Genomic DNA, 25270 nt, shown 5'->3' with positions numbered 1-25270 from the left:
AGATTCAAACTAAACATTATACAGTTATTGACTGGGTATGACAGGAACATGTGATTTGTTCGAACTGAATGTGAAAATGTTGCCGGAGGCCTCAGGGGCAACATTTCCCCTCCAGGTCCAACGAATCATATGTTGTTGTCCGAAAAAGTTCACTTTTTAATATTAGTACGTGGGAGACATATATGTTTCTCAATCATTTTTTAAAATTATTTGATATAAATACTCTAGATTAGATTATGGCTAAAATCGGGATCAAATTTATAAAATACACAAATAAATTTTTTTTTCTTCCCCTAACGTAAAAGCCATGTTAGCTTTATTTATATTAAATTTAAAAAAAAAAATGATATATTCATTAATACTATAAATTAAAAATTCATGTTCAGCGGTTCAATTTCGGTAACAACTAAAACCTGTTAGGCCAATGATTGGGTTGCAATGCGGGGTCACACATTTTTGTGTGAATAAAGGAGGGAAACAATGTTGAAAATCTGAATATGCCTCAGAAGATGTCGTTCTTTTTTTTTGGTAACAAAATAATCTCTTTTAAACTCTTTTATCTATCCTTATCTTCCCTTCAAATTTTATAATTAAGGTTGGTATTACATTAATACAATACTTATTCTTATCTAAATTGATATGTTTATGAATTTTGTCGGACAAAGCGCTTCATTCATATAAAAAAAAACATACTCCTTTAAATAACATTCCATGATATTTATATCCTTGTTTACATCTTGCCATATTATCATCAGATTCATGACAGATTTTGGTTCAAGATACTGGTTGGTTATATTTTGGTTGAAAAGATTCATAAACATTTTACACTGAGAGAGGGGATAGAGAGAGATAGGTTACCTGACCCATAGCAAGTGCTACCCGTGCAGCTAAATAAATATAACAATAGTCAAATGATATCTATTCTTCCTCGGTTAGGAATTTTGAATTTGGCAATACTTGCTAAAACATTGAAAGAGGTACATGTCTCATATGAACATGTTTGTCCTACTAAGAAAAATTAATTTCGATTTGTTGACATCGATTTACGAAATGCAGCATCGATTGGGTGATATATACCACTTATCTTATTTTTCCTGATATTCAATCCGTCATTTTGAAAAGAGTACTAAAATTACACGAGTCTGTAAAAACAAAGCCATTAAATATTTCTTCCTTTTGCTTTTTTATCTGATTCTCCCAATTTATCAAATCGCAATGAAGGCTTTGATTGTGACGACTTGTTTTTTAGACTGTTTTACGGTGACCCTTTTGGGATATTAAAAAAAATATCTCTTTCTCCTTTTTGCACGCCCGTTGCGTAAATGTGAAGTTACATGTGAAAGTTTTGATTTATGTGATTTTAATAGCCATAGATTATATCTGCCTACACTAAACGCATGTAATCTGTAGTTTTGTGCCAATTTGTCTATAACATTTGGCTTTTATGCAAACGATTCATTTCCATTGCACCGTCCACGGTAGGTCAGTCGGTAGAGCGCTCGCTCCATGATCGGGAGGTCGTGAGTTCGAATCTCGGCCGCGATTGACCTAAGTCGACTAAGTCGATAAAAAATGGGTAGCAACTGTTCCTTCGCCATGCGCTTGACACTTTAAAGTGAAAGTTGCGGTTCCTTCGAACGAAACCTTAAAATTCGAGGCCCAGTGTCACGACAGGCTTTCCCTCACTGCTCACTGGCCCTGAGTGCCGAGTCAAAGTCTAAATTTGAAGCCCTTCACCGGTATACGTTGACGTCTCTAAATGAATGAAAACTTCTCGATTGGGACGTAAAACAACATATATGTACAATTAATCAATCAATCACAGCAATGACAAGAAGCATATTTCATATATTCTTAAGAGCTAGTGACGAAAGATGTTCTACTTCCGGTGTACCCTTTCTCCTACTGAAAAGCGAAATACTGATCTTGTGGATTTTCTGCTCCTCACAACAGTACTAGTGCAATTTGACTATTAGACCAAAAGACCACTAGAATTAGTTTAAACGTTAAAACGTTGTTTTCATCGTGAATGCAATCGTAGGTAAACCCCTCAAAAGTTGTAGATAAGACGCATAAAAAACTCATATAATCAACCTACATAAATTTTTTTCTCACCAGGTAACAATAGTTTTGCAATCTAGATATCAAAATACATTGGGTTTTGCAATTTCTAAATGTCCGTACATAAATATCAATTTTAGCACGGTAGAACGCTGAAATTTGATATATGAATTAAAATAGAATTTTGTATAGAATTTTGACACAGATATACTTGAGCATGGTAAAATTTCCAATGTTCATGCGAAAGAAATATCGTAACAGCTTCATTTTTAATGCTTTGACATGTTAAATTAATCCTCAGCTTTAAAGCATTTAATGGATTGGGTAGAACACATGCCTATTGTAAGTCCCTATAGAGTACTCAATGCAAGGTTTTGGTATGTGTTTCCTGGTTCTGATGGATTTTTGTCTGACGTGTGTATGACTTGATATTCATTGTTATCTGTAGAGGCCATTAATTGCTGATAGTTGTTTTTATTCTCCATCACTTCTTCAATAACTTGGGTGTCTTGAGAAAATTTTCCAACAGGTCTTGAATTATTACTTGTTCTGAAATTTTGTAACATCTGTCTCCTACAAGAAAGAACGTTCAAGTAAACTTTACCAAAAAATCAGGAATAATTAATAGTAAGATGGAATTTTCTGAATATTTTTTAATTATTATTTTAACAATTCTTTGGAAATAAGAGTAATATGTCTGTTGTTTATCGTTTGTCTTTCTTACTATTTGAAAGAAATGGTTTACTTTACCTGAATAAAAATACAATTCCAGCAAGAAATATCAAATTCACAGAAAGTGAGACACCAAAGCCTATTGTAATGGCACTGTGATTCTTGTTACTGCACACAGCATCAGAAGCCGAGATTGCTGAAAGTGTTCATACGAAAAAAATTGCTATCTTTTGATTAAGAAACCGTAAAGTGGTATACGACACAAAATACTGATTTGTATTATTATGATTTATAACAAATGCAATTTAAAATACCTTTTCATTGAATTATGAAAATTAAGCTGTCCAGAAAACATCATTAAATTTTCAATCATATAACGCTTTTTTGGCATCAAAAGTCAACAATAAATACAATGACAAGATTCAATACATTCAAACTCTACAAGTTAAAATTACTGTAACAGTGTTTAAGAGGTATAACCATTTCCAAAAAGTATAATAAAAAGTCAATAAACTCAAAGTATTTTTTACTTTTATAGATAACTTTCTGAGTGCATTGCTGTTTTCCTTGCAATTTGAATAGCTTCAGATATCATCCCCCTCCCCCAACAACGCTGTGATATTTTAATATATTTTTATTTCTAAAATAATTCAAGAAAAAAGAAATTTAAGAATGACCCTGTGTTACTCACCATTATATTCACATGCCAATCCACTGTATGGGCTTTTACACCCTTTTGGACAGCTACCGTCAAATCTACTGCAGCTGTCATTCTGAATACAATGTCCACTACATCGATGTTGACAATTTACTCCAAATGTTCCAGGAAGACATTCTATCATTATATATTTGAGTAAGTTAACAGACACCTTCTACGATTTGTTGAGATAAACGGAGGCTAGCATTTTTACAACGCGAGATGTAATAACAGCGCAAGATGTAATAAACTGGGATTATTACATTTTGTCTTATCAACGCAGAATGTAATAACGCAAAATATAATAACAATATATATTTTTATTACATTTTGCGTTATTACATTCTTCGTTGATAAGGCAAAATGTAATAATCAACAATATATATTTTTGATTATTACATTTTGCCTTGATCTCGATGCAAAATGTAATAACGCAAAATGCAATCATTCCAGTTTATTACATTTTGCTTTGTTATTACATTTCGTGTTGCAACATAGCAAGATCAAAAGTACGTCGTTACGAAAGTTTACATTTCATGGGAGATATGAATTTGTTGGTGTTTTCATACCATGAAAACCACAAAATCCCCCCTCCCAGAAGAAATAATTGAACAGTATATGATGTAGTGTTCTCAGCAGTTCTAATTCATGCAGTTCAGATACCATTTTCTGTTTCATAAATCGGCATAGTCGTAAAAACATAAATATTAAGCAGTTAAGTCACTGCATGTTCACCAGCTAACATACATGTTAGTTAACAAAAACTCTTACTAGCCAAAATTAATTGCAAAAAATTAGCATATGATCATGATATGCATTAAAAGCATACCTTTGAATAGGACTTTGATTTAAATAAGGTTTATTATATGAATGAAATATATCTATGTCTCTATTTAAAAAAAATAAACATGTCCGTGGTAGCAAATTTAAACCTGCAGTATTGGTAACAAATTTTTAACATTATTATTATGGAAATATTTTTAAAATTAAACAAGATATGTGATTATAATGATTCTTTCACATTAGTAAACGATAATACAAAGTTCAAAAAAATCTTGTCTGATAATTATCAATTCTACTTCGGTTATCGCAAACATCAAACCGATGTCGCGGGCATTATTCTCCAACAAATCACAAACGTCATCAACAAATTATCAATTAATTTTTACCGGTTTCCTTTCATTTTGACTGCGGTCACTAGGAAAATGATAGAGGAATCTTTTGATTGTGACGATAATTGACTGGGAAAAAATACTTTAGGTCCTGAATACATTGCATTTTATCTAAAGTTGTGATACAAATAAACGAGGATAAGCATTTATTGTGACGTCATAAGACACTTTTGATTACGTCAAAATCTAACTTCTGATTTTCTCTATAAAGAGGTTTAACATCCCTCGTCGGCCGAATTGTTGGAGAATATACCCCTCGGTCTCGATATTTTGATGGCCAATGAAAACCCCTTCCGGGATCGTTTTTTTTTCTTTGCCAACAAAATCTCTCGACTATTGGGGTATATTTTCCAAAAATTTCTCCTACGCGGGAATTATTTCTCAAGTATTTAACAATTCCTGAAAGTGAAAAAAAGCAGTCACGATCTTTGCAATCTCCGTATTATAGTAGCTTACAATATACCTTTACTGCAGCTTGAATTCCTCCAACCAGGGGCACAGTTACAAGATCCGTCTGCAAATTTACATGTACCGATGCATCTCTTTGAGCAAACACCAGAACAATTTTTTCCAAAATATCCGTGCTGACAGGCTAAAATGGAATTTAAAATGCTACAAAATACTTCAATATAATAAACATTTATCTATTTATAGACTGCAATATAGATTATCAGACACCTGTTAGAAAAGGATAAAATCAGACATACAAAATTAGAATGTTCATTGTATAAAGATTATCAATTGATAAATTACAAAAAAAAAAAAAAATGCGAAGCTGCTTGTAAAGGTTACCTTTTCGATTCTTTGAATCAGTAAGATATATTGATACCAGTGTATCTGAGTGGTCTATGATGTAAAATGTGCAAATTCACATGTAAATTTTCTCCTTTTGTCTTAAGGTAGTATGGGATACCTCCACCTTATGACGTATTTCCGTTTGCAGTATTGTTTTGATTTTCATGAGTCTTATTATTGGGTCAAAATTTGTAGATACACCCTTTAAAAGAATACTCTGGAACCATTTCAATGCAAATTCTCACAAGTCGACATTTTCTTTAAAAATAGACCAAAAAAAAAAAATGAAAGTATGTAAATTGACTTATAATTGTTCTACGGACATTTGAAAAGCATACCCCTGCATTTGAACACTTTTAAGCAAAAGCTGTATTTCAATTGTTTGAGTACATGTAACTGTACAGCATCTTGTGTGTGGTGAGGCATGGATAAGTGCGATTACTTCACATTGTGGAATTATGACCAATCAATTATCACGTTAACCAGAGCTGGTGTTCTTTGTTATTTAATTCAAGAAGTAACTGTTTGGTCACAAATCAGCTAGCTGTTGTATATAGTCGCAAAACTCTCTGAACAAGACACGTCCTGGAAAGCGATTGTCCATGTATTGTTTTCAAAACAGTTCAAAGTTGAAAAGTACCACTGCAACAAAGTGCGATTATTTTTATGTTTGGGAAAAAATGCCCATCATTTCTGAAATAGCACCTAGGTTTTTTTTAACCCTTGGAAAATAAAGAAGAATAACTCTTCCGTTCGGATCTGTTAATTCAAAAATTTTTAAATGCATTTTATATTTTTCATTTATATCTATATTTTCAATTTGTTTATTTCACTTTGCTAACATATAAAGATACATTCTAAATGTAGACTTTCATGAAATGTTATCCGTCTGTTTTCAAGAAATCAAGTATTCCAAGTTTTTACGCTTATTTTTTGCGGAAAATTAAAAAAAATACTAAGACATGTTATTTTTGTTTTTATATACACTTTATATTAGTAAACTCCTGTCTAGATTTTCATGCTTTTAAAGAAAGAATTATTATGTAAGAAAAAAAAATCATTTTTGTATTTCTCATTAAGATAATAAAAAATTATTCAAAATTACAATTTAACGCACTGAAGGTAGGGGTATTTCAAATTCTCCTAATTTGGGTAAATAAATATGTAGGAAAAGTTTCGTTCGGTGTCCCATACCACCTTAAAGGAAAGCATCATTTAAATTTAGCAAAAAATCGAGAGAATGATTGAAATGGAACAAAGATTAAAATGTATGAAAAGGAGGATCATTGGACGATAGGTTTCTGATATTTATGAGATTTTAAAAAAATCAATTCTTCTACAAAGCAAGTTGCCCTTTATTTAAAAAAGGCAACCGGTTAATCTGTATGTACGAGGGTTGTTAGAAAAGTTCGCGAACAGGTTCTATTGTGATCGCGCTATTTGTATGAAATCAGTAAAACTCTGCGGATAGAAAAGATACGTATTTTACAAATATAAAGATTTGGTGTTTTCCGATGATCTTTAAAAATATACAGCTAAATTATTTAGACAAAACATGCTTCACGGAGCGAGTTAGTTTTTCAAACCTTTACATTTCAGAGACATTTTTTGGATTCTTCAAAGTACACAAATCAATGTGTCCGCGAACTTTCCTAACAACCCTCGTAGATGACACAAACTCATTCTAAACGTAGGCTTGAGAATGTCCAATATATAAGATGTCTCAATTTTGTTTTTACAGAATAAGGTAAATACATGTCATACCTTGTATTTCTAATTCTTCCAAAGATAATTGATAGTTGACATTAACGTGATATTTTACTGGCATGTTTAAGACGAAATGGGTCAAAATTGATTTCAAAGGTGGTTTGTACTACCTTAGATTTGTTCTGTCCTAGGGATTACTTTTGAGACTTTATTTTGACCCAAGTATAAATCTCAAAGATAAAGTCCGCTGATTATTAGACAAAACAACCGTCTGTTGTATTTTCTTATTCTGCTTTAATCTAGAAAAAGGACAATATAGACTGAAATTGTCACAGTTTTGTCTTACATTTATTACATCTTTCCCCGATATATCCGTCCTTGCACCCATTTGTACATACTCCGTCAATGTGGTTACATATCTCATCATTCAAACAGTTATGGCTGCAATGTTCCTTGCATTGGTTTCCGAAGTATCCTATGGTGCATTCTATGGATATTTGAGAGAACAGTCAAACTGTTTTACTTTATTGCGTCAATTTCTAAATTTTGATATTTTTAGAAATTAATTGCTGTTTCTTGCTTTGGTTTTCCTGTAATATACCTGTTTTACATAAACTCCCTGTATATCCTGGTTTACACCCTGTGCCACAGTGTCCAGTTTGTTTGTTACAGTAGACATCATCAAAACAGTGACCGCTGCAGTTATATATACAACCTGGTCCATAGCTTCCATCTTTACATGCTGTTAACAATGACCATATACAGGAAGTTTTAGTATGTTTTGTAGTAACACTACTGGGGACTTTCAAAACAATAAGGCAACTTATACTTTGGATTTTGATGATTTATTTTTTTAACCTTTTATTAAAATATAATTTATGTATTTTAACTTAAATTAAAAAGCAGAGGCTTTTGTGTTACTGGAATTTTAAAAAAAATACTTAAAATCTTTAACAAACATCTTTATTACATTTTTCAAGCTAGTTTTGGTTTAGTTATGTAATGAAAGATTATATTTGATCAAATAGGTGTGTAATATTTACATTCTTCACATGTTATTCCTATCCATCCATCAGCACATCCATTATCACAACGACCGGTCGCGTGATTACAGACTTCGTTATTTATACAATGGCCAGAACATTGTTGTTTACATCCTAGCCCATACCATCCTTTTGGACACTCTGTTAAAAGAAATGCAGCTCGATATCAACCAAAAAAAGGCTTCATGTTGTAAATTATGATTACGCCTTAACTATTTTAAATTGCATTAAGTCATCATTAATTAACGCTAAAACTAGACCGAAAACAGATAAGATAATGTTCTTGCTATTTTCACATGAGCTTCCTTTCCACCCTTTCGTGCATCTTATGCATGTTCCATTTACGATGTTACATCTTTGATCCTCACAGTTGACGGAACATTTTCTGTCACAATTTCTTCCATATGAGGATTTATTACAACCTGATTAAAACAAAACCTTTACTTATTAACTATGTAATTAAATCACAGATTTTGGCTTTTTGGTCATAAAAATAACAATACTACATCATGGCACCTGGCCCAACCTCTTATATTTATAGAGGTCTCTATTCACTCTGCTCCAAATCTGTGTTGTTTCAATGGGCTTTTGAGATTGATTATTGTTCGTTATCATCATCGTATCATACAATATTTTTATAAGTATATTTGCGTCGCATTAAATAAGAATATTTAGGATATTTAGGACCTAAGTCCAGGGACCCGTTTCACAAAAAGAACTTACGACTAAGACCAAATACTTTAGTGGATTGTATATTTTTTCAAAATTAATTATTCTATTTAAAATCGATGACATGAACGTATCTTTTTATTTTTTTTAATTTTTTTTATTTTTTTTTTTGGAAAACTATTAAAAAAAACATATTTAAATTAATGTCCCATAGAAAGAAATAGGTGGAATTATATGTTGATCTTAGTTGTAAGTTCTTTTGTAAAATGGGTCCCAGATCTAGAACTATCACTGTTGTTGTTCAGTTTTCAAACAAACATCAAAGACCCTTTTTTTCAATAATAAGAAATATTGTTTGACATTGAGAAAATAATACCGCATAAAGATGTAATTGTTAAGTTTGATTATTTCAATTTCATTAAAGGCTATCATTAACCCATAGAAAATATGTGCGAAAACAACGAATTATTGCTAAACAGAAATAGGGAAAATCGTGCATTTAGATGTTAAACTAATTCATATCTCTACAAGAATATCTTTATTACATGAAAACATATTGAAAGGGATTAAAAAAATGATCTGCAACAAAAGTATAGAAAGATCATCAGTGCAATTTCATAACAATGTGCAATACCAATAAGTAGTAGGAAAAAATATTCAAAGTGTAAGTTACATGAAACCTTTTACTATCACTTCGCATAACTCAGTAAGTGTGTGGATTTCGTATCCATCAGGATAATCAACTCCATCTAATCGTTCATTGTAAAAGATGACATAACGTCCGTATCCGGTACAAGTTGTCGTAAAATTCAATGGAGGTAATTCTGGTCCGTCTTTGTAACAAAGTGAGTGGTTCTCTCTTTTTCCAGACTCTGATATAAACAAAGAAAATCCTGCAAATCGGCCTCTTTGTCGATCCTCTAGAAAAAAAAGGGTTTAAAATATTTCAACACAAAAATGTACTTCATGTTGAACTTCTAATATCTTCTATAAGGAATCTGAATTTCCTTTAAGTACAATAGTGTTTGGTTACTTATATATCATACATAAATAAAGCACTGGAATGATTACACATGTAATAAGAAAGCCAGTGTAACAGTGTAACAGTGTAACCAGTGTAATAAAGAACATGTGTAAAAATAAAGGTTAAAATACCAATGCTAGCAAATTAAAAAAAAATGCTTAAAGTTCAGCTGAAAATTTTGTTTTGTTTATCTTCAATCTCTAGCGGTTCTTTTGATCGAATCTTAAAAATTATGTACATGCATATATATTTGAATACAATTATCACCATTTTTAAAATTGGCGTTGAGATTTAGATAGAAAATAATTTTGCATCTAATTACTTTTTTAAAATATTAAAAAAAAAATAAAATAAAATGCTTTTGTGCGCATACATGAACAAAGGGAATAGTTTTCAAATGAAAATGATTTGAGTTCTGAGAGGTTAATGGGAAAAAATAGAGCTGTGAGAAAATAGCATTTTTGTCAATTTAGTACCCAAGGATATATATTTATGCCCAGGGATACCACAGTATATAACCCACATACTAAAATTAGCTGAAGTTCCTGTGTACCCGCGTGTAAACAAACTCAGAGAACATGTACCTGTTAAATTGCAAGGTAGGCTTGAATTCTGACACACAAAGATGATGAATTAAAGTAATGCAATAGGCAGACCTGCCTACCATTCCGCTTTTGGCGTATTTCTTCCGCTTTTTACCACACAATTACGCTGTTACGCCATGAAATTTAATTTCAAGCTTTTAAATATTCCTAGACACCTTAATGAAAGGCTAACTTGGGAGTTAAAGTAGAGGCTTTCCTAAATGAAACCGAGAAGGTAAATAATACTACATTGTAATTAATAGAGGGTTTCAGTTCTTCACGATATGATACGATACAAACAACATACTTAATATACCTTGTGGTTGTGCCTTTTTAAACGGGTGGCATGCCAAAGATTAGGGGAAAAAACTTCGAATGATTTGTGCAATAAGTAAAGTCAGTTTAATTTCAATTCAGTTTATTCTTACATTGCTTAGAACATAGAGACAATTAAATGTAAGGAAAACGAAATAGTGCAATAATGTCGAATTTGTATTAACATTGAAATGAAACTCTGAATTATGTGATTTGCTAGAAATTTTCCAAAAGTTCATTAGGCATGTACGTTATATAAGTTTGATATAACTGCATTTAGGATACCAGTTGTACAACACATGGACTTTTTGTCAATAAATGATTTGAAAAAGAAATACCCATGCTTGCTTTGTTCAATGATGGTTTATTTAGACAAAATAGAATCATTGCAAAACATCAAACTAGGAAAACATACAGGATTACGCCTTTACCTCTGAAATTCCACCCAAATGAGTATTGAAATTACATCCTCGCAATGAAAAGGGTAGGCAGGTCTGAATAAGTCAAATGGGTAACTCAGGTGACCTACAGGTATTTTAAAAATGTTTTATTATCAATGTTTTGATAAAACATATGCACGATAATTATTATTTTATTTCTTAAGGATGGATGACTTATATTAGAAGCAGTTGAGGAGTCAGCAGAAGTAGAAGAATGCATCATTGTACTATGTTCTTATACAGCATTAAAAGAAAACGTGATCTCAAAATGCAGAAACGCACCATGTATGATGTACACTGTAATATCACACACGCACTACTGCTGTTTGTTAGGTCACCTGAGTCACTCAGGTGACCTATTGCTATCTGTTTTCGTCCGTCGTCGTCCGTCGTCCGTCGTCAGTCGTCCGTCGGTCGTAAACTTTTGAACATTTTCAGCTTCTTCTCTTGAACCACTGAACCAATTTCAACCAATTTTGGCATATAGCATCAATGGGTGAAGGGGTACAAAATTTGTGAATTTCATGGTCCCTGCCCCCCTGGGGCCTGAGGGGTGGGGCTAAAACCATCAAAATTAGTGCTATCTTTAAAAATCTTCTTCTTTACTCCTGGACATCAAGCAGTCAAACTGTTGGCATGATTGTAATAAGCATTGAGCCCTCTACCAAAATTGTGAAATTCATGACCCCAGGGTCAGGGGTTCTGGTGCTAGGGCGGGGCTATATAGATCATATAGTGAAAATGCATTATTTCTTTGAAAATCTTCTTCTCTACTCCTGGGTATTATTGAAACAAATTAAATACATAGTTATGATAAACAAGGGTGACTCTACCAAAATTGTGAAATTCATAGCCCCAGGGTCAGGGGTTCTGGTGCTAGGGTGGGGCTTTATAGATCATATAGTGAAAGTGCATTATTTCTTTGAAAATCTTCTTCTCTACTCCTGGGTATTATTGAAACAAATTAAATACATAGTTATGATAAGCAAGAGTGACTCTACCAAAATTGTGAAATTCATAGCCCCAGGGTCAGGGGTTCTGGTGCTAGGGTGGGGCTATATAGATCATATAGTGAAAGTGCATTATTTCTTTGAAAATCTTCTTCTCTGCTCCTGGGTATTAAATAAAGTAACTAAGTATATAGTTATGATGAGCAAGAGAGCCTCTTTCAAAATTGTGAATTTCATGGCCCCAGGGTCATGGGTTCTTGTGTTAGGGCGGGGCTCTATTGATTATATAGTGAACATGCATTAATTTTTTGAAAATCTTCTTCTCTGCCCCTGGGTATTAAATAAAGTAACTAAGTACATAGTTATGATGAGCAAGAGTGCTTCTTCCAAAATTGTGAAATTCATAGCCCCAGGGTCAGGGGTTCTGGTGTTAGGGTGGGGCTCTATAGATTATATAGTGAAAAAGCATTAATTCTTTGAAAATCTTCTTTTCTGCTCCTGGGTATTAAATAAAGTAACTAAGTACATTGTTAGATGAGCAAAAATGCCTTTTCAAAAATTGTGAATTTCATGGCCCCAGGGTCAGGGGTTCTGGTGTTAGGGTGGGGCTCTAATGATTATATGGTGAAAATGTATTAATTCTTTGAAAATCTTCTTCTCTGCTCCAGGATATTTAATAAAGTAACTAAGTACATAGTTATGATGAGCAAGAGTACCTCTTCCAAAATTGTGAATTTCATGGCCCCAGGGTCAGGGGTTCTGGTGTTAGGGTGGGGCTCTATCGACTATATAGTGAAAATGCATTAATTCTTTGAAAATCTTCTCCTCTGCCCCTGGGCATTAAGTTGATAAACTAAGTAAATAGTTATGATGAGGAGGTGGGCCTCTTCCAGAATTGTGAAAGCCATGACCCCAGGGTCAGGGGTTCTGGTTTTAGGGTGGGGCTCTATTGATTATATAGTGAAAATGCATTAATTCTTTGAAAATCTTCTTCTCTGCTACTGGAGATTATTTAAACAATCTAAGTGCATGATTATGATAGGCAAGGATGCCTCATCCAAAAATTTTAAATATATGGCCTCAGTTTTTGGGGTTCTTGAGGAGGGGGGGGCTCTATTGATTATATAGTGAAAAAGCATTAATTCTATTAATTAATCAATAATTAATCCTGTCTGCTCCTGAGTTGAGCTGATAAATAAATTGCTTAGCTATGATGAAAATGGGAGCTTCGAACAGAATTTTTAAATCTTTTGGTCCTAGGGTCAGGGGTTCTGGCATAACGAGGGGGGGGGGGCGGGGGCTTTTGATAATATAGTGGAAAAGTGTTAATTCTTTGAAGTCCATAGTTATGATGATGATGGTAACTCTTTCCAAATTTGTAAATTTCTTGACCCCTGGTCTTGGGTTCTGGTGTTAGGGTAAGGCTTTGTTGAATCTGTAGTGAAAATGCATTGTACCTGTGAAATTCTTCTCTGCTTCTGGCATATCGGAAGCAAACTGAGTAAAAGTTTAAATGATATAAGTAAGCGTATTTCTACCAGATTTTTGAACATCTGGACCATTTGTCTAAGCATTCTGGTCCTGGGCAGGGCTCTATTAATTTGTATTCTACTGAGAGAAGTTATTCCCCTTTTCCATTCACCTTTGATAATTAATCACTGTAAATAATGTATTTGAAAGGTTAATAGAATAAGATAATTATGCAAGAATGTTTATCATATAATTCAAAAAGTACTTTCTTAGTTTTAATTATCAGGTAGACCTGTAAGTAATAGATAAATAAAAATGAGACAAAAATAACTTATTAAAAGTTCTTCAAAGACCATAAGAGAGGTCAATGCTAGAGGTCTTAATATGGGCTTAAAAACAGTACAGAAGCACTAATAGTTTGTTAATAGTCTGCATGGTGATAGTGTTAAGTGGGGACAGATTAGAACTTAATTTATGAGTTGATACTGAATACTAGACTAATTATTTTGTTGATCCTGATCTACCTACTTCTCTTGCTTTAGGGCAACAAAGCTTCATCTATCAGTGTATTTAACTTCTAAATTGTTGTATTATACTCAGGTGACCATTAAGGCCCTTGGGCCTCTTGTTCTGGAAAAGCGCCACATATATACATGTATCCATGAGATCAATGAAAATATATATACACGTCGCAACAAGGTTTGACACTGCATGAACTTGGTCCGTTGATTAGGTCATCAAATTGTAAACTTTGAATTGTTTTTTTTTTTCAAGACAAGATTTGGTATAACTTTTGTGATTCATTTCATTACCATGAAAATGGTATTTAGTTTATTTGAAGATAGAAAATATGATATTGTGGCTTTGCAAGAAACTCACTGGGAAAATGATTTTATGGAAAATTATAAACATTTATGGAACGGTGTAGACATGTCACCCAAAGGGGTTGCATTTTTGATAAGAAATAATATTAAAACAAGCATTGAATGTATAAATGGATTAGATGGTAGATTTTTACATATTACATACAAGGAAAATGATAACAAATATGATATTGTCAATATATATGCTCCAAATGAAATGTACAGTGCCACTTTCCACAGGTTTAATAATTTTAAGAGATTTCAATAACCCTTTAGCTTAAATAGACAGATGTAGCAAAACATTACACAAGTATGATCAGAGTTATAGAGCACTGATAGAAATGATGAGTGCGCATGATCTGATTGATATTTGGAGAAGAAGGAATGAAAGAATAAAAGTTTTTTTCTAGGAAGATAATTAGAGAAGATGTGCTTGTGCAAAGTAGAATTGATTTTATTTTGGTTTCAAAACTTTTATGTTCTTATGTGAGAAATATTTTTTATGTAGAAACAACAATGAGCGATCACTCTATGGTTGTAATGAATTTTAATTCAGATGTATCTGAAAAAGGACCAGGTGTTTGGATTCATAACAATTTGCTTTTATGTGCAAGAATTAATTGAAAGAGAAAAAATCTTGTATTTTATTTGAACAGTCAATATTAGTCTGGTGGGATAATTTAAAGTACAGAATTAAAAAATTATCACAAAGTTAGAGTCAGAATAGAGCTAGAGAAAGGAATAGAGAGTATTTTAGAATTCAAAACAGTATACAAAAAATATCATAATGTATTGCTGATAGTATTAATGTAGACATTGAAAAATACGAAAAACTTAAAACAGAACTTAATGAATATGAAAATGAAAGATGTAAGGGTGCTATATTAAGGTCTAAGGCACAATGGGCAAACGAGTCTGATAGGTGTACGAAATCTTTTTTTGAATTTAGAGAAGAGCAGGCAAGAGACAAATACAGTAAAGAATTGGCAAGTGATTCTGGAGAAGTAAAGAAAGATTTAGATTCTGTTTTAGAAATTCAATACAATTTCTATTCTAAGTTATATTTATGTGTAAAAGTTGAATGTGAAAGTAAAAATAAATTGTTGTCGTTAGTTAGTACAAAACTTGATAAAAATAACATGAAAATGTGTGATAGAGACATTGGTATCAATGAAATAGAGCAAGCTATAGAAGAAATGGCCATCAATAAGAGTCCTGGTCCTGATGGTTTAACGGTTGAATTTTATAGAGCATTTTTACCCCAATTGAAAAACATATTGTACAAACTTTTTACAGAAATAGAGAAAAAGGAAACGTTATCACATTCTATGAAAATGGGTTTTATAACATTATTATATAAGAAAAAAGGTGATAAAATACTGTTAAAAAACTGGAGACCAATTAGTTTATTGAATGTAGATTACAAAATAATAGCAAGAATAATGTCTTATAGACTCAAACTTGTGTTACCAAATATTGTTTCTGAGAGTCAGACATGTTGTATAATTGGTAAAGATATTGCAGGCTCCTTGGCTAGTATAAGAGCTATTACAGAGATGTCTGAAATGGACGAAATAGAAGGTTATATTTTGAAAATTGATCAAGAAAAAGCTTTTGATAGAGTTAGTCATGAATATTTATTAGATGTATTATATGTATTTGGTTTTGGAGAGAGTTTTAGAAAATGGGTAAGAATATTTTATACAGATATTCAAAGCAGTGTTAAAAGCAATGGTCATCTAACAAAATACTTTCCAGTCAAAAACTCAGTAAGACAAGGTTGTCCAGTATCTGCTTTGTTGTATGTATTATGTGCAGAACCTTTAAGTTGTGCAATCAAATGTAATAGCTTAATAAAAGGTATACATATTTCTATGTCTGATAAAACTGCATTGATTTTTCAGCACGCAGATGATACAACAATGTCAGTTTGTGATAAGTAATCTATTTTTGAAATATTAAAGATTTTTGATTTGTATGGAAGAGCATCTGGTGCAGAAATAAATATACAAAAGTCTGAAATCATGTGTATAGGGTCTGGAAAACTTTTAGAAGATGATAAAAAATCATTTGAAATTACAGAAACAAATATTATGGAGATTTTAGGTGTTTATTTTGAACTGGAGAAACAAAGTACAAAACATTAAACAAATTTTAAATTTATGGAGCCAAAGAATGTTAACAATACAATGAAGAGTTTCTGTCATAAATACATTACTAATGTCTAAATTATGGTATCTATTATCTGTAATTTCTATTCCATTTAATTTTGGGCTAGAGAGAAGATGCATAATTTTTTTATGGAATTATGGTGTGCATTTAGTGTCATATAAAACAGCAATTGGAGAAAGGCAAAAAGGTGGTTTAAAAATAAATGATATTTATTTGAAAACTGCTTTCTTTTAGACTCAAATGTTTAGCGAAGTATATGTGTTCTACTAAACAACATGTATGGAAAGATGTATTTAGTTATTTTTTAACAAAAATCTGTGATTTAAAAGGAGGAGTTGAAATATTTCTTTTACGATTGAGTCAAAGAGATTTAAAATTTTTACCATCTTTTTATTCTGAAATGTTTAGTGCATGGTATGCTTTGAGGGGTGATATTGATAATGATGAAAATATAAATGATGTATTTAATTACTTTTTGTTTTTAAATCCAAAAATTGTCAATCAAAATAAAACACTGATGTGGAAGCACTTTATTAAAGCTGGTATTACACATATTAGAGACATTTCCTATGAAGTAATACCTGGATTTTTACCTGCATCTTTCATTGTTGAAATAATACATGAGTATAATTCAGAGATTAATGCAAAAATTATTCAAAATGACTACTCAACATATCGTCTTTTATTCCAGAAGAGTGGAAAGATGGTATTCAAAATAATGTTTACAGGAAGAATGTATGTTTGCCCAATTTTTCACTAAGAGTGCAAAATCAAAAATATGGATTTTCTTCATGCACTGTTAAAATATTTTACAAGATATTAATACAAAAATTGTTTCAACCTCCAGTGTCAAACGAATATTGGAAAGAGAAATTAAAATTAGAGGATACAGCAAAACTTGATAATAAATGGATTGTACTGAAAGAAAGGTGTATACCTCCTGATATTGTAGAACAGTTTTTGATTTTAAAATTTTTCATAATGGAATTTTTACCTGTTTAAAATTGGTAAACCAGATTCTAATAGATGTCCACTATGTAATATAGAGTGTGAAGAATCAATGCACATGTTTGTAAAATGTAAAGATATACAAGATTTTATAAACAGTTTTGTCATATATCATTTAGAGTCATTGTTGAAAAACTGTAAGAATAGTTTATATAGCACTTTAGACATTGAGGAACTTTTGTTAACAACATTTCCTAGTGGTATTGAGAATGTTAATACTTTTTTTGTTAATTTTTTTTTTCATATCAATTTGTAGATTTACTATATATAGAAGAAGACAGTTGTTTTTTCAAAGCAATCAAAAACTAGAATTGGAAAGATTCTGCAAAAACTAAACAAGACATTACATTAATTATAATTATTATCATCTATGTATGGTAGAAAACAATAGAAAGATGTTTTACAAGAAATTTTTGAGAAAAAAATCCTATTTTGTAAGAAACAGAAGGAACCCTATTGTTCATTTTTAATTCTTTTCTTAAATGATGTATTGACTACATATAGTGGATATTGACTGTGATATATATGTATTGTATTATTTGTAAGATTTATCAATAAAAGATTTTTAAAAAAATGTTGCTCGCGTAGCAAGCGAGAGGCCCGGGTTCAATCCCCCCCCCCTCTCTCTCTCTCATTTTTTTTAAATTTTTTTTTTTGATTTACTAAATGATACTGTTCAACATGTGAAATGAAAAAGCTATGATGTCTGGCGTGTACAAACTCATAAAATCATTATTACAGTGTGATAAATATTCTGTATATTAAAAATAATCTTCTATACACATATTAAAGAAAAAGCAATGAAATCTTTATATTCATTTTGGCATTTTTTTTAAATTTGCTTCAATATACATGCATACATTTAATAATTCTACAAAAACAGGGGGCAGTTTGAACCCAATTCTCTGAATTAGCTTGTTACCATTTTCATACGGTTAACTTTCTGCTGAATAAAGGTTGTTATTGTGGCAGAACAGTAAAAGGACTACAGAATGAGCACACAGCGCACCAAAATTGTGAAATTCATAGCCCCAGGGTCAGGGGTTCTGGGCTAGGGTGGGGCTATATAGATCACATGTGAAAGCATTATTTTTTTGGAAATATTCTTTTCTGCTCCTGGGTATTATTTAAACAAATTAAATACATAGTTATGATAAGCAAGAGTGACTCTACCAGAATTGTGAAATTCTTGCCCCAGGGTCAGGGGTTCTGGTGCTAGGGTGGAGCTATATAGATCATATAGTGAAAGTGCATTATTTCTTTAAAAATCTTCTTCTCTACTCCTGGGTATTATTTTAACAAATTAAATACATAGTTATGATAAGCAAGGATGCCTCTTCCAAAATTGTGAAATTCATGGCCCAGTAATCAGGGGTTCTGGTGTTAGGATGGGGCTATATAGATCCTATAGTGAAGGTGAATTATTTCTTTGAAAATCTTCTTCTCTGCCCCTGGGTATTATTTAAACAAATTAAATACATAGTTATGATAAGCAAGAGTGACTCTACCAAAATTGTGAAATTCATAGCCCCAGGGTCAAGGGTTCTGGTGAAAAAAAAAGGGGGGGGGGGTCTGTTGATTATATAGTGAAAAAGCAAAATTTCTTTGAAAATATTCTTTTCTGTTCCTGGTTAAAAAGCAAAGAAGCTAAGTGTATAGTTATGATGAGCAAGAGTGCTTCTTCCAGAGTAGTGAATTGCATGACCCCTGGGTCAGATGTGCTGGTGTAAGGGTGGGGCTCTTGATAATATAGTGAAAATGCATTAATTCTATTAAATAGTCCTGTCTACTCTTAGTGTTAAGCAGATAAACAAAGTGATTACTTATGATGAGCAAACTTCTGGTCCCAGGGTGAGAGGATCTGGTGTTTCTTGCTGGGGAGGGGGGGGGCTTTATTGATAATATAGTGAATCTGTAATAAAAATGCATTATTTCTTTTAAAATCTTCTCTGCACCTGGGCATATCAGAGGCAAAAAGAGTAAAAGTTTTAATAAGAGTATTTTTACCAGATTTTTGAACACCTGGACCATTTGGTCAAGTGTTCTGGTCCTGGCCAGGGCTCTATTACATGCAATTTGTATTCTACTGAGAGGAGTTATTCCCCTTTGCCATTTACTTTTGATAATTAATCACGGTAAGTAATGTACTTGAAAGGTTAATGGAATAAGAGAATTATGCAAGAATGTTTATTGTATAATACATAAGGACTTTCATAGTTTTAATGATCAGATGTACTTGTAAGTAATAGATAAATAAAAATGAGACAAAAATAACTTGTCTTTTTAAATGTTCATTAAAGACCAAGAGAAGCCAATGTAAGAGATTTTAACAAGGAATTAAAATAGTACAGAAGCACTGATAGTTTGCTATTTAATATACTGTATGGTGATAGTGATAAATGGGGAACAGATTAGAATCTAATTTATGAACTGTTAATGAATACTAGACTAATTATTTTGTCGATCCTGATCACCCTATTTTTCTTGCTTTTGGGCAACAAAGCTTCACCTTTCAGTTCATTTTATACTCTATGGATCCTCTAAATTGTTGTATTATACTCAGGTGACCGTTAAGGCACTTGGGCCTCTTGTTTAATTTAATTAAATATTATTTGCAGATATATAAGAGGCCATTAACTTGGATGCGATGTCTATTTTATGATTTTATTCATATACTTCACGTACAATCCCTAGACAAGCGAAACTGCCGTACATTTGTATGCAGATTCATTGAAGGGTAATAGAAGGGTCGTAATAAATCGATATATTGCAAGGGCATACCCTCAATGAATTACGACAAGCTTTTTTACATAAACTCAAGAAGTATGAATATATATGAAAAGTGCTGTAAACCTGATGAAATCTTGCAAATGAATTAATTATATCTATATTTAATGTATTTGACCAGCAAAAAATTCAACATACGGTCTAACAAATGTAATTTTAGCAATTATATAGTAGAATCTATATAGGTTTGCAGCACTTTTCACAAACTACAAAAAATGTTGAAAATAATTATAAATTAAACTTAGATTTTTAACTTGGTTATGCCCTTGCAATATTGGAATTTGTAGATGACCTCAATACTGCAGGTATAGTGCTAAAATCACGTGACTGCCACATTACGAGACAAATCAAAGTAAGAAATTTAAACGTCCTCAACATCTAGTTTTCAACCACATTACATCTGTCCGATAATAGTAAAGGCTTTAAAAGAATCGCCCATCCTTGTAAAGAATGTATTTTCTATATAAAAAAATTCGCCGATATTTCCATTTGGCACCTTAACTGTACTGCGAGGGGGAGAAAACTGGAACAGAATCAACCTTGGAACATGGTGATCGAACACTACCAGAGAGCAACGATTCATTGCCCATCAAGGAGGTCCGGAACGTTACACAGGCAGACCCTCTAAAGAATTTAGTGGACCTTTAAAGCAATGGAAGTATTGACAGTGCGATCATTTCCAGTCATCAGAAGTAAAGGACCCTGATGGCAACAGGGGTACTCACAGTATTCCTTTTCAGTCAAATGATGAATTTACTCTCTTAACTGAGATCTTGCAAGGAAAAGAGCATAGGTAAAGGCAGCCAAGGCGAAAATTCTGTATGCTATAAAGGAATTAGAACTACAGTACCGACCAGACACAACCCAGACCTGTTTACCCATATTGTTGTCACTCAGTATTCTTTATTAGATTTGTCAGTGAGATTTGGTATTAACCAGTAAGATTTCCATTTCCACCGATTTTACATACATTAGTAGAGAACAACTACATTTCTGATTACCATTTCTGTCATTTTTTAAACCACCGCGTTTTGGCAACCCAATATCACTGAAGTGTTTGAAATATTTCTCTTTTTTTTAGCGATTAAAAAGAGTCAAACTTAGACAGATCATAACAAAAAAACTAACTGCTAAAATCCTAATGAACGGATTTCCGATTTCCGTATTTTCATACCAGAAAAACGTGAGACGTATTTTGGACTCAAAATCTCTACAAAATACGGCGAAATCGTAAGAGCAAACAGGTCTGACAACCCAACGGAATTCAAACCCCGAGCGCACCCCTAGCGCATTCCAAGCGCACCCGAAGCGAACCCAGAGCGAACGCTGAAAGGGAACCCAAATTCAGAAGCGATCCCAGAAAGCGAACGAGCGTTCGGTGTTGCGTAACAGAGCTGTCAATCAGGATAAGCGATTAACCAATCAGCGCGTCGACCAATCAACATGCTAAACAGGTTTGTCAATCAGGATAAGTTATAAAATGCGTTGATCAATCAGCACGTCGACCAGTTAAAATGTCATCTGTCATCTAAACATTGTACAAGCAAAGCGTGTGAATATACAGTGTAAAAATATTATTAATATGATTTTTAAACATGATTTTATATTTAAATATTTTAATTCTCCAGACAGCATGCAACATTTACATATTTATTTTCATTATTTTTAATTTTTAAAATCCATTGATACTATATATATTTTTATTATCCAGGTACCATGTAAATGTTAAGTTACATATTTATTTTCTTCAACTCGACATTTAGATATATCGACGACGTATTGTCAATAAACAATGGCTATTTCCATTCTTATGTCGATACGATATATCCTTGTGAGCTTGAGATAAAAGATACCACAGAGTCTGACACATCTGTTTCATATTTGGATATTTTACTTGAAAAAGACGTTAATGGTAATCTAACAACCAAACTTTATGATAAACGTGATGACTTTAACTTTTCAATCGTCAACTTCCCTTACTTATGCAGCAATATACTTTCATCACCTGCATACAGGGTATATATCTCTCAGTTGATTCGATACGCAAGAGCATGCTCTACGTATGTACAACGAGGTAAATTATTGACAAACAAGTTGATGAAACAAGAATATCAGCTGTCTCGTTTAAAGTCATCATTTCGTAAGTTCTATGGTCGATACAATGACCTTGTCAGCAAATACAACTTGTCATTGAGTAAAATGCTGACTGATGTTTTTCATACAAATTGTTAGGCCATTATTTACACACTGAATTGTCGACGGATTTTCCGTTATTTCCCGATCATGACAAGGAGCACACGGCGGGTGTGACCGGTCGGCAGGGGATGCTCACTCCTCCATGGCACCTGATCCCACCTCTGATGTTTGGAGGTCCGTGTTTGCTCTGCTCCTATTTTGTATTGTTTGATGAACATTTGAGCCTGAATACTGTTTGATATCTTCATATATTTCATTTCTTTATATTTTTAAAATCAATTAATACATGTACATAAATATACATTGGTAAAATCATCAGACAATACGTACTTTAATGCATAACAGGAAAAAAAAGAAGATAATAATGGGTATTACAAATGTTACAAAAAAGAAAATTAAAAAAAAAACTGGTCTTCGAAAAATTATAGAATTTCATTACATGTATATCAAGATACAGTATAAGAACATGCACTTGCTTTAGTTTAATTATTTTATTTTTATTAATCCAATTTATATGTACGTTTTAATTTATCCAGATCAAAAGCGAAATTATCGATCCTAATATTTGATCATGAGAAAAATTAAATGTACATTGTACAAAATGAATGTTCATGTATATCAAATCGTAAATTTGAAATATATATATATATATATATATATATATATATATATATATATATATATATATATATATATATATATATATATATATATATATATATATATATATATATATATATATATCCAAAATTGAAATAAAGTCTCAGTAATCGGATTACAATATTAAACAAATATAAAAAGAAAACACAAGAATCCTCCGTAAAGCTTTAGCGCTTTCATTAAAAATCTTCAGAAGCTTTACATTACAAAAATGTATACAACGGTAACATAGTAACAATGATTATGACGTTAAACTAAGCGGAACGTTTAATGTCTATATTGTGACGTCATAGATAAAATACTGCAATGATGATGAAAAAGTTCGGGAAAATCATAGGTAGTTTATAAGAGACTATTAAGTTTTGGCTTTAGAATACAAATAAAATGTTTTTCTTTTTCCCGTCTCTGGATATCACTGGCACATCTGAGTTTATAAAAAGGGAAAATGTTAAATCGTTTTTTTCCACAAGTTTCCAGGTGTGCACTTAACTGGATTTGTCTATATTCAGGTGTACTGATGTGTTGCTTATGTACACGTACACGGATATATATATATATAGGTTTACATGTATATATATATATATAGGTTTACATGTTCACGAACCTCTTACATGTGCTACACTTAATTTTTGAAATACATTATATAAAAAAAACTAGACGTTTACGTTTTGTACTTGTGCATGAAAAGTACACGTAATATCCATATTAGTAAATTTGAACTTGCAAAGATACCTTGATACGAAAACGTACATGTATTTTTCATTACATAGGTACCTTTTTTGAACTTTTTTAATTGTCATAATTATTTAATTTTATCACTTATAATGAGAGTTTCAAAAGGAAGCCAGTGTCATCACGTGTCGGTAATCATCCACCTGTTGAGGAGATGTTGCGGGTGCAAAGAGCAATTACGGTGTTTTTTTTAACTGACACTTGCAAGCTGCAGGATGTATACTGTCTCCATTGTCTGAGTATATACTCCCCCTACATTCGAACCTTCCATGAAACCTTCCAACCCCTAAAGTTACCTTGTCTGGGCACGTGATCAATGAGAAATCCAATTATTTTTTTGGATTTTTGAATTTGGAAACCTCATAGTTCTTTGGTACCTTCATGAGGAGTGCATGTACTTGTTCATGTAATTTACTGCCAACGTGAACAAAATCATGGCACAGAGACCAAAAAGGTCAATTTCAGGTACAGTAAAATTGATTTACTAAGCACTGTATGTTATGTGAAAGTGAAATTGCTACCTGTACATCAGGCCCAAAGAAAGCAATTTGAGGACGGGAGGTGGGACTCATAGAAATTTTGCCAAAAAATCATCGGGCGTTATTATTAAAATTTCTAATCTAGTTAATTTGATTAATCTAGTTAATCATGCGGGTTTACAGTTATTGATTTTTTGTTTGGTTTGCTCTTTTTTTCCTTGTGTTTTTTTTATGTTTAAATATTTAGAATTTTGTTTTTTTAACATACCGCTCCAAAAATCATTTTATATTTCATTTTTGTGTATGTGAAGTGTGTGTCTGGGGGGGGGGGGGGGGTGAGATGTCATGAACCAATAAGGAACACAAACTCTTAAAATTTATTTGAAAATAACTTGAAAAAATATGAACATATTCTTATCAGGGAACAATTATACTTATTATTGTTTTGATAAATTGTCCGTTAAACTCGTCTTATAAACAAGATAAAACAATGATTTAGCACGTTGCTAGCATGGAATTTAAATATAAATTATGTGTAAAATGGAACCCCAGGTACACTGTGTGAGAATGTTCTTAGTGATTATCACGACCTACATGTACATGTATGTATAATGAACCTTGATGTGAAACTTCTATAAATGAAAAATTAGCATATTAGGTGTACAATGTGTCTCATTTATTTTATAGATAGGGTAATCTCAGTATTCACATGTTTATCTTTCAAACATTTAAACAACGACTTAGCAATAGCAATTATAAATTGATTTTAAAATA

General features: G+C 32.1%; 1 protein-coding gene across 1 annotated transcript in view; it reads right to left on the bottom strand.

Moving 5' to 3' along the window:
• Positions 1-2411: 2411 nt before the first annotated feature.
• Positions 2412-25270, bottom strand: part of LOC133180143 (multiple epidermal growth factor-like domains protein 6) — a 32145-nt gene continuing 9286 nt past the window's right edge. Inside the window, exons 3-9 of the mRNA XM_061314716.1 lie at positions 9497-9736; positions 8435-8569; positions 8148-8288; positions 7706-7846; positions 7451-7591; positions 2812-2929; positions 2412-2634 (exon numbers count right to left, since the gene is read on the bottom strand). Coding sequence (XP_061170700.1) covers positions 2412-2634; positions 2812-2929; positions 7451-7591; positions 7706-7846; positions 8148-8288; positions 8435-8569; positions 9497-9736 — 1139 coding nt within the window. The remainder of the gene's footprint in view (positions 2635-2811; positions 2930-7450; positions 7592-7705; positions 7847-8147; positions 8289-8434; positions 8570-9496; positions 9737-25270) is intronic.

The sequence above is a fragment of the Saccostrea echinata genome, unplaced genomic scaffold, assembly GCF_033153115.1.
Source record: "Saccostrea echinata isolate AGI-Se365-2 ecotype Australia unplaced genomic scaffold, CSIRO_AGI_Sech_v1 ptg000006l, whole genome shotgun sequence".
Classification (NCBI taxonomy): domain Eukaryota; kingdom Metazoa; phylum Mollusca; class Bivalvia; order Ostreida; family Ostreidae; genus Saccostrea; species Saccostrea echinata.
This window is presented reverse-complemented; position numbering and strand designations above follow the sequence as displayed.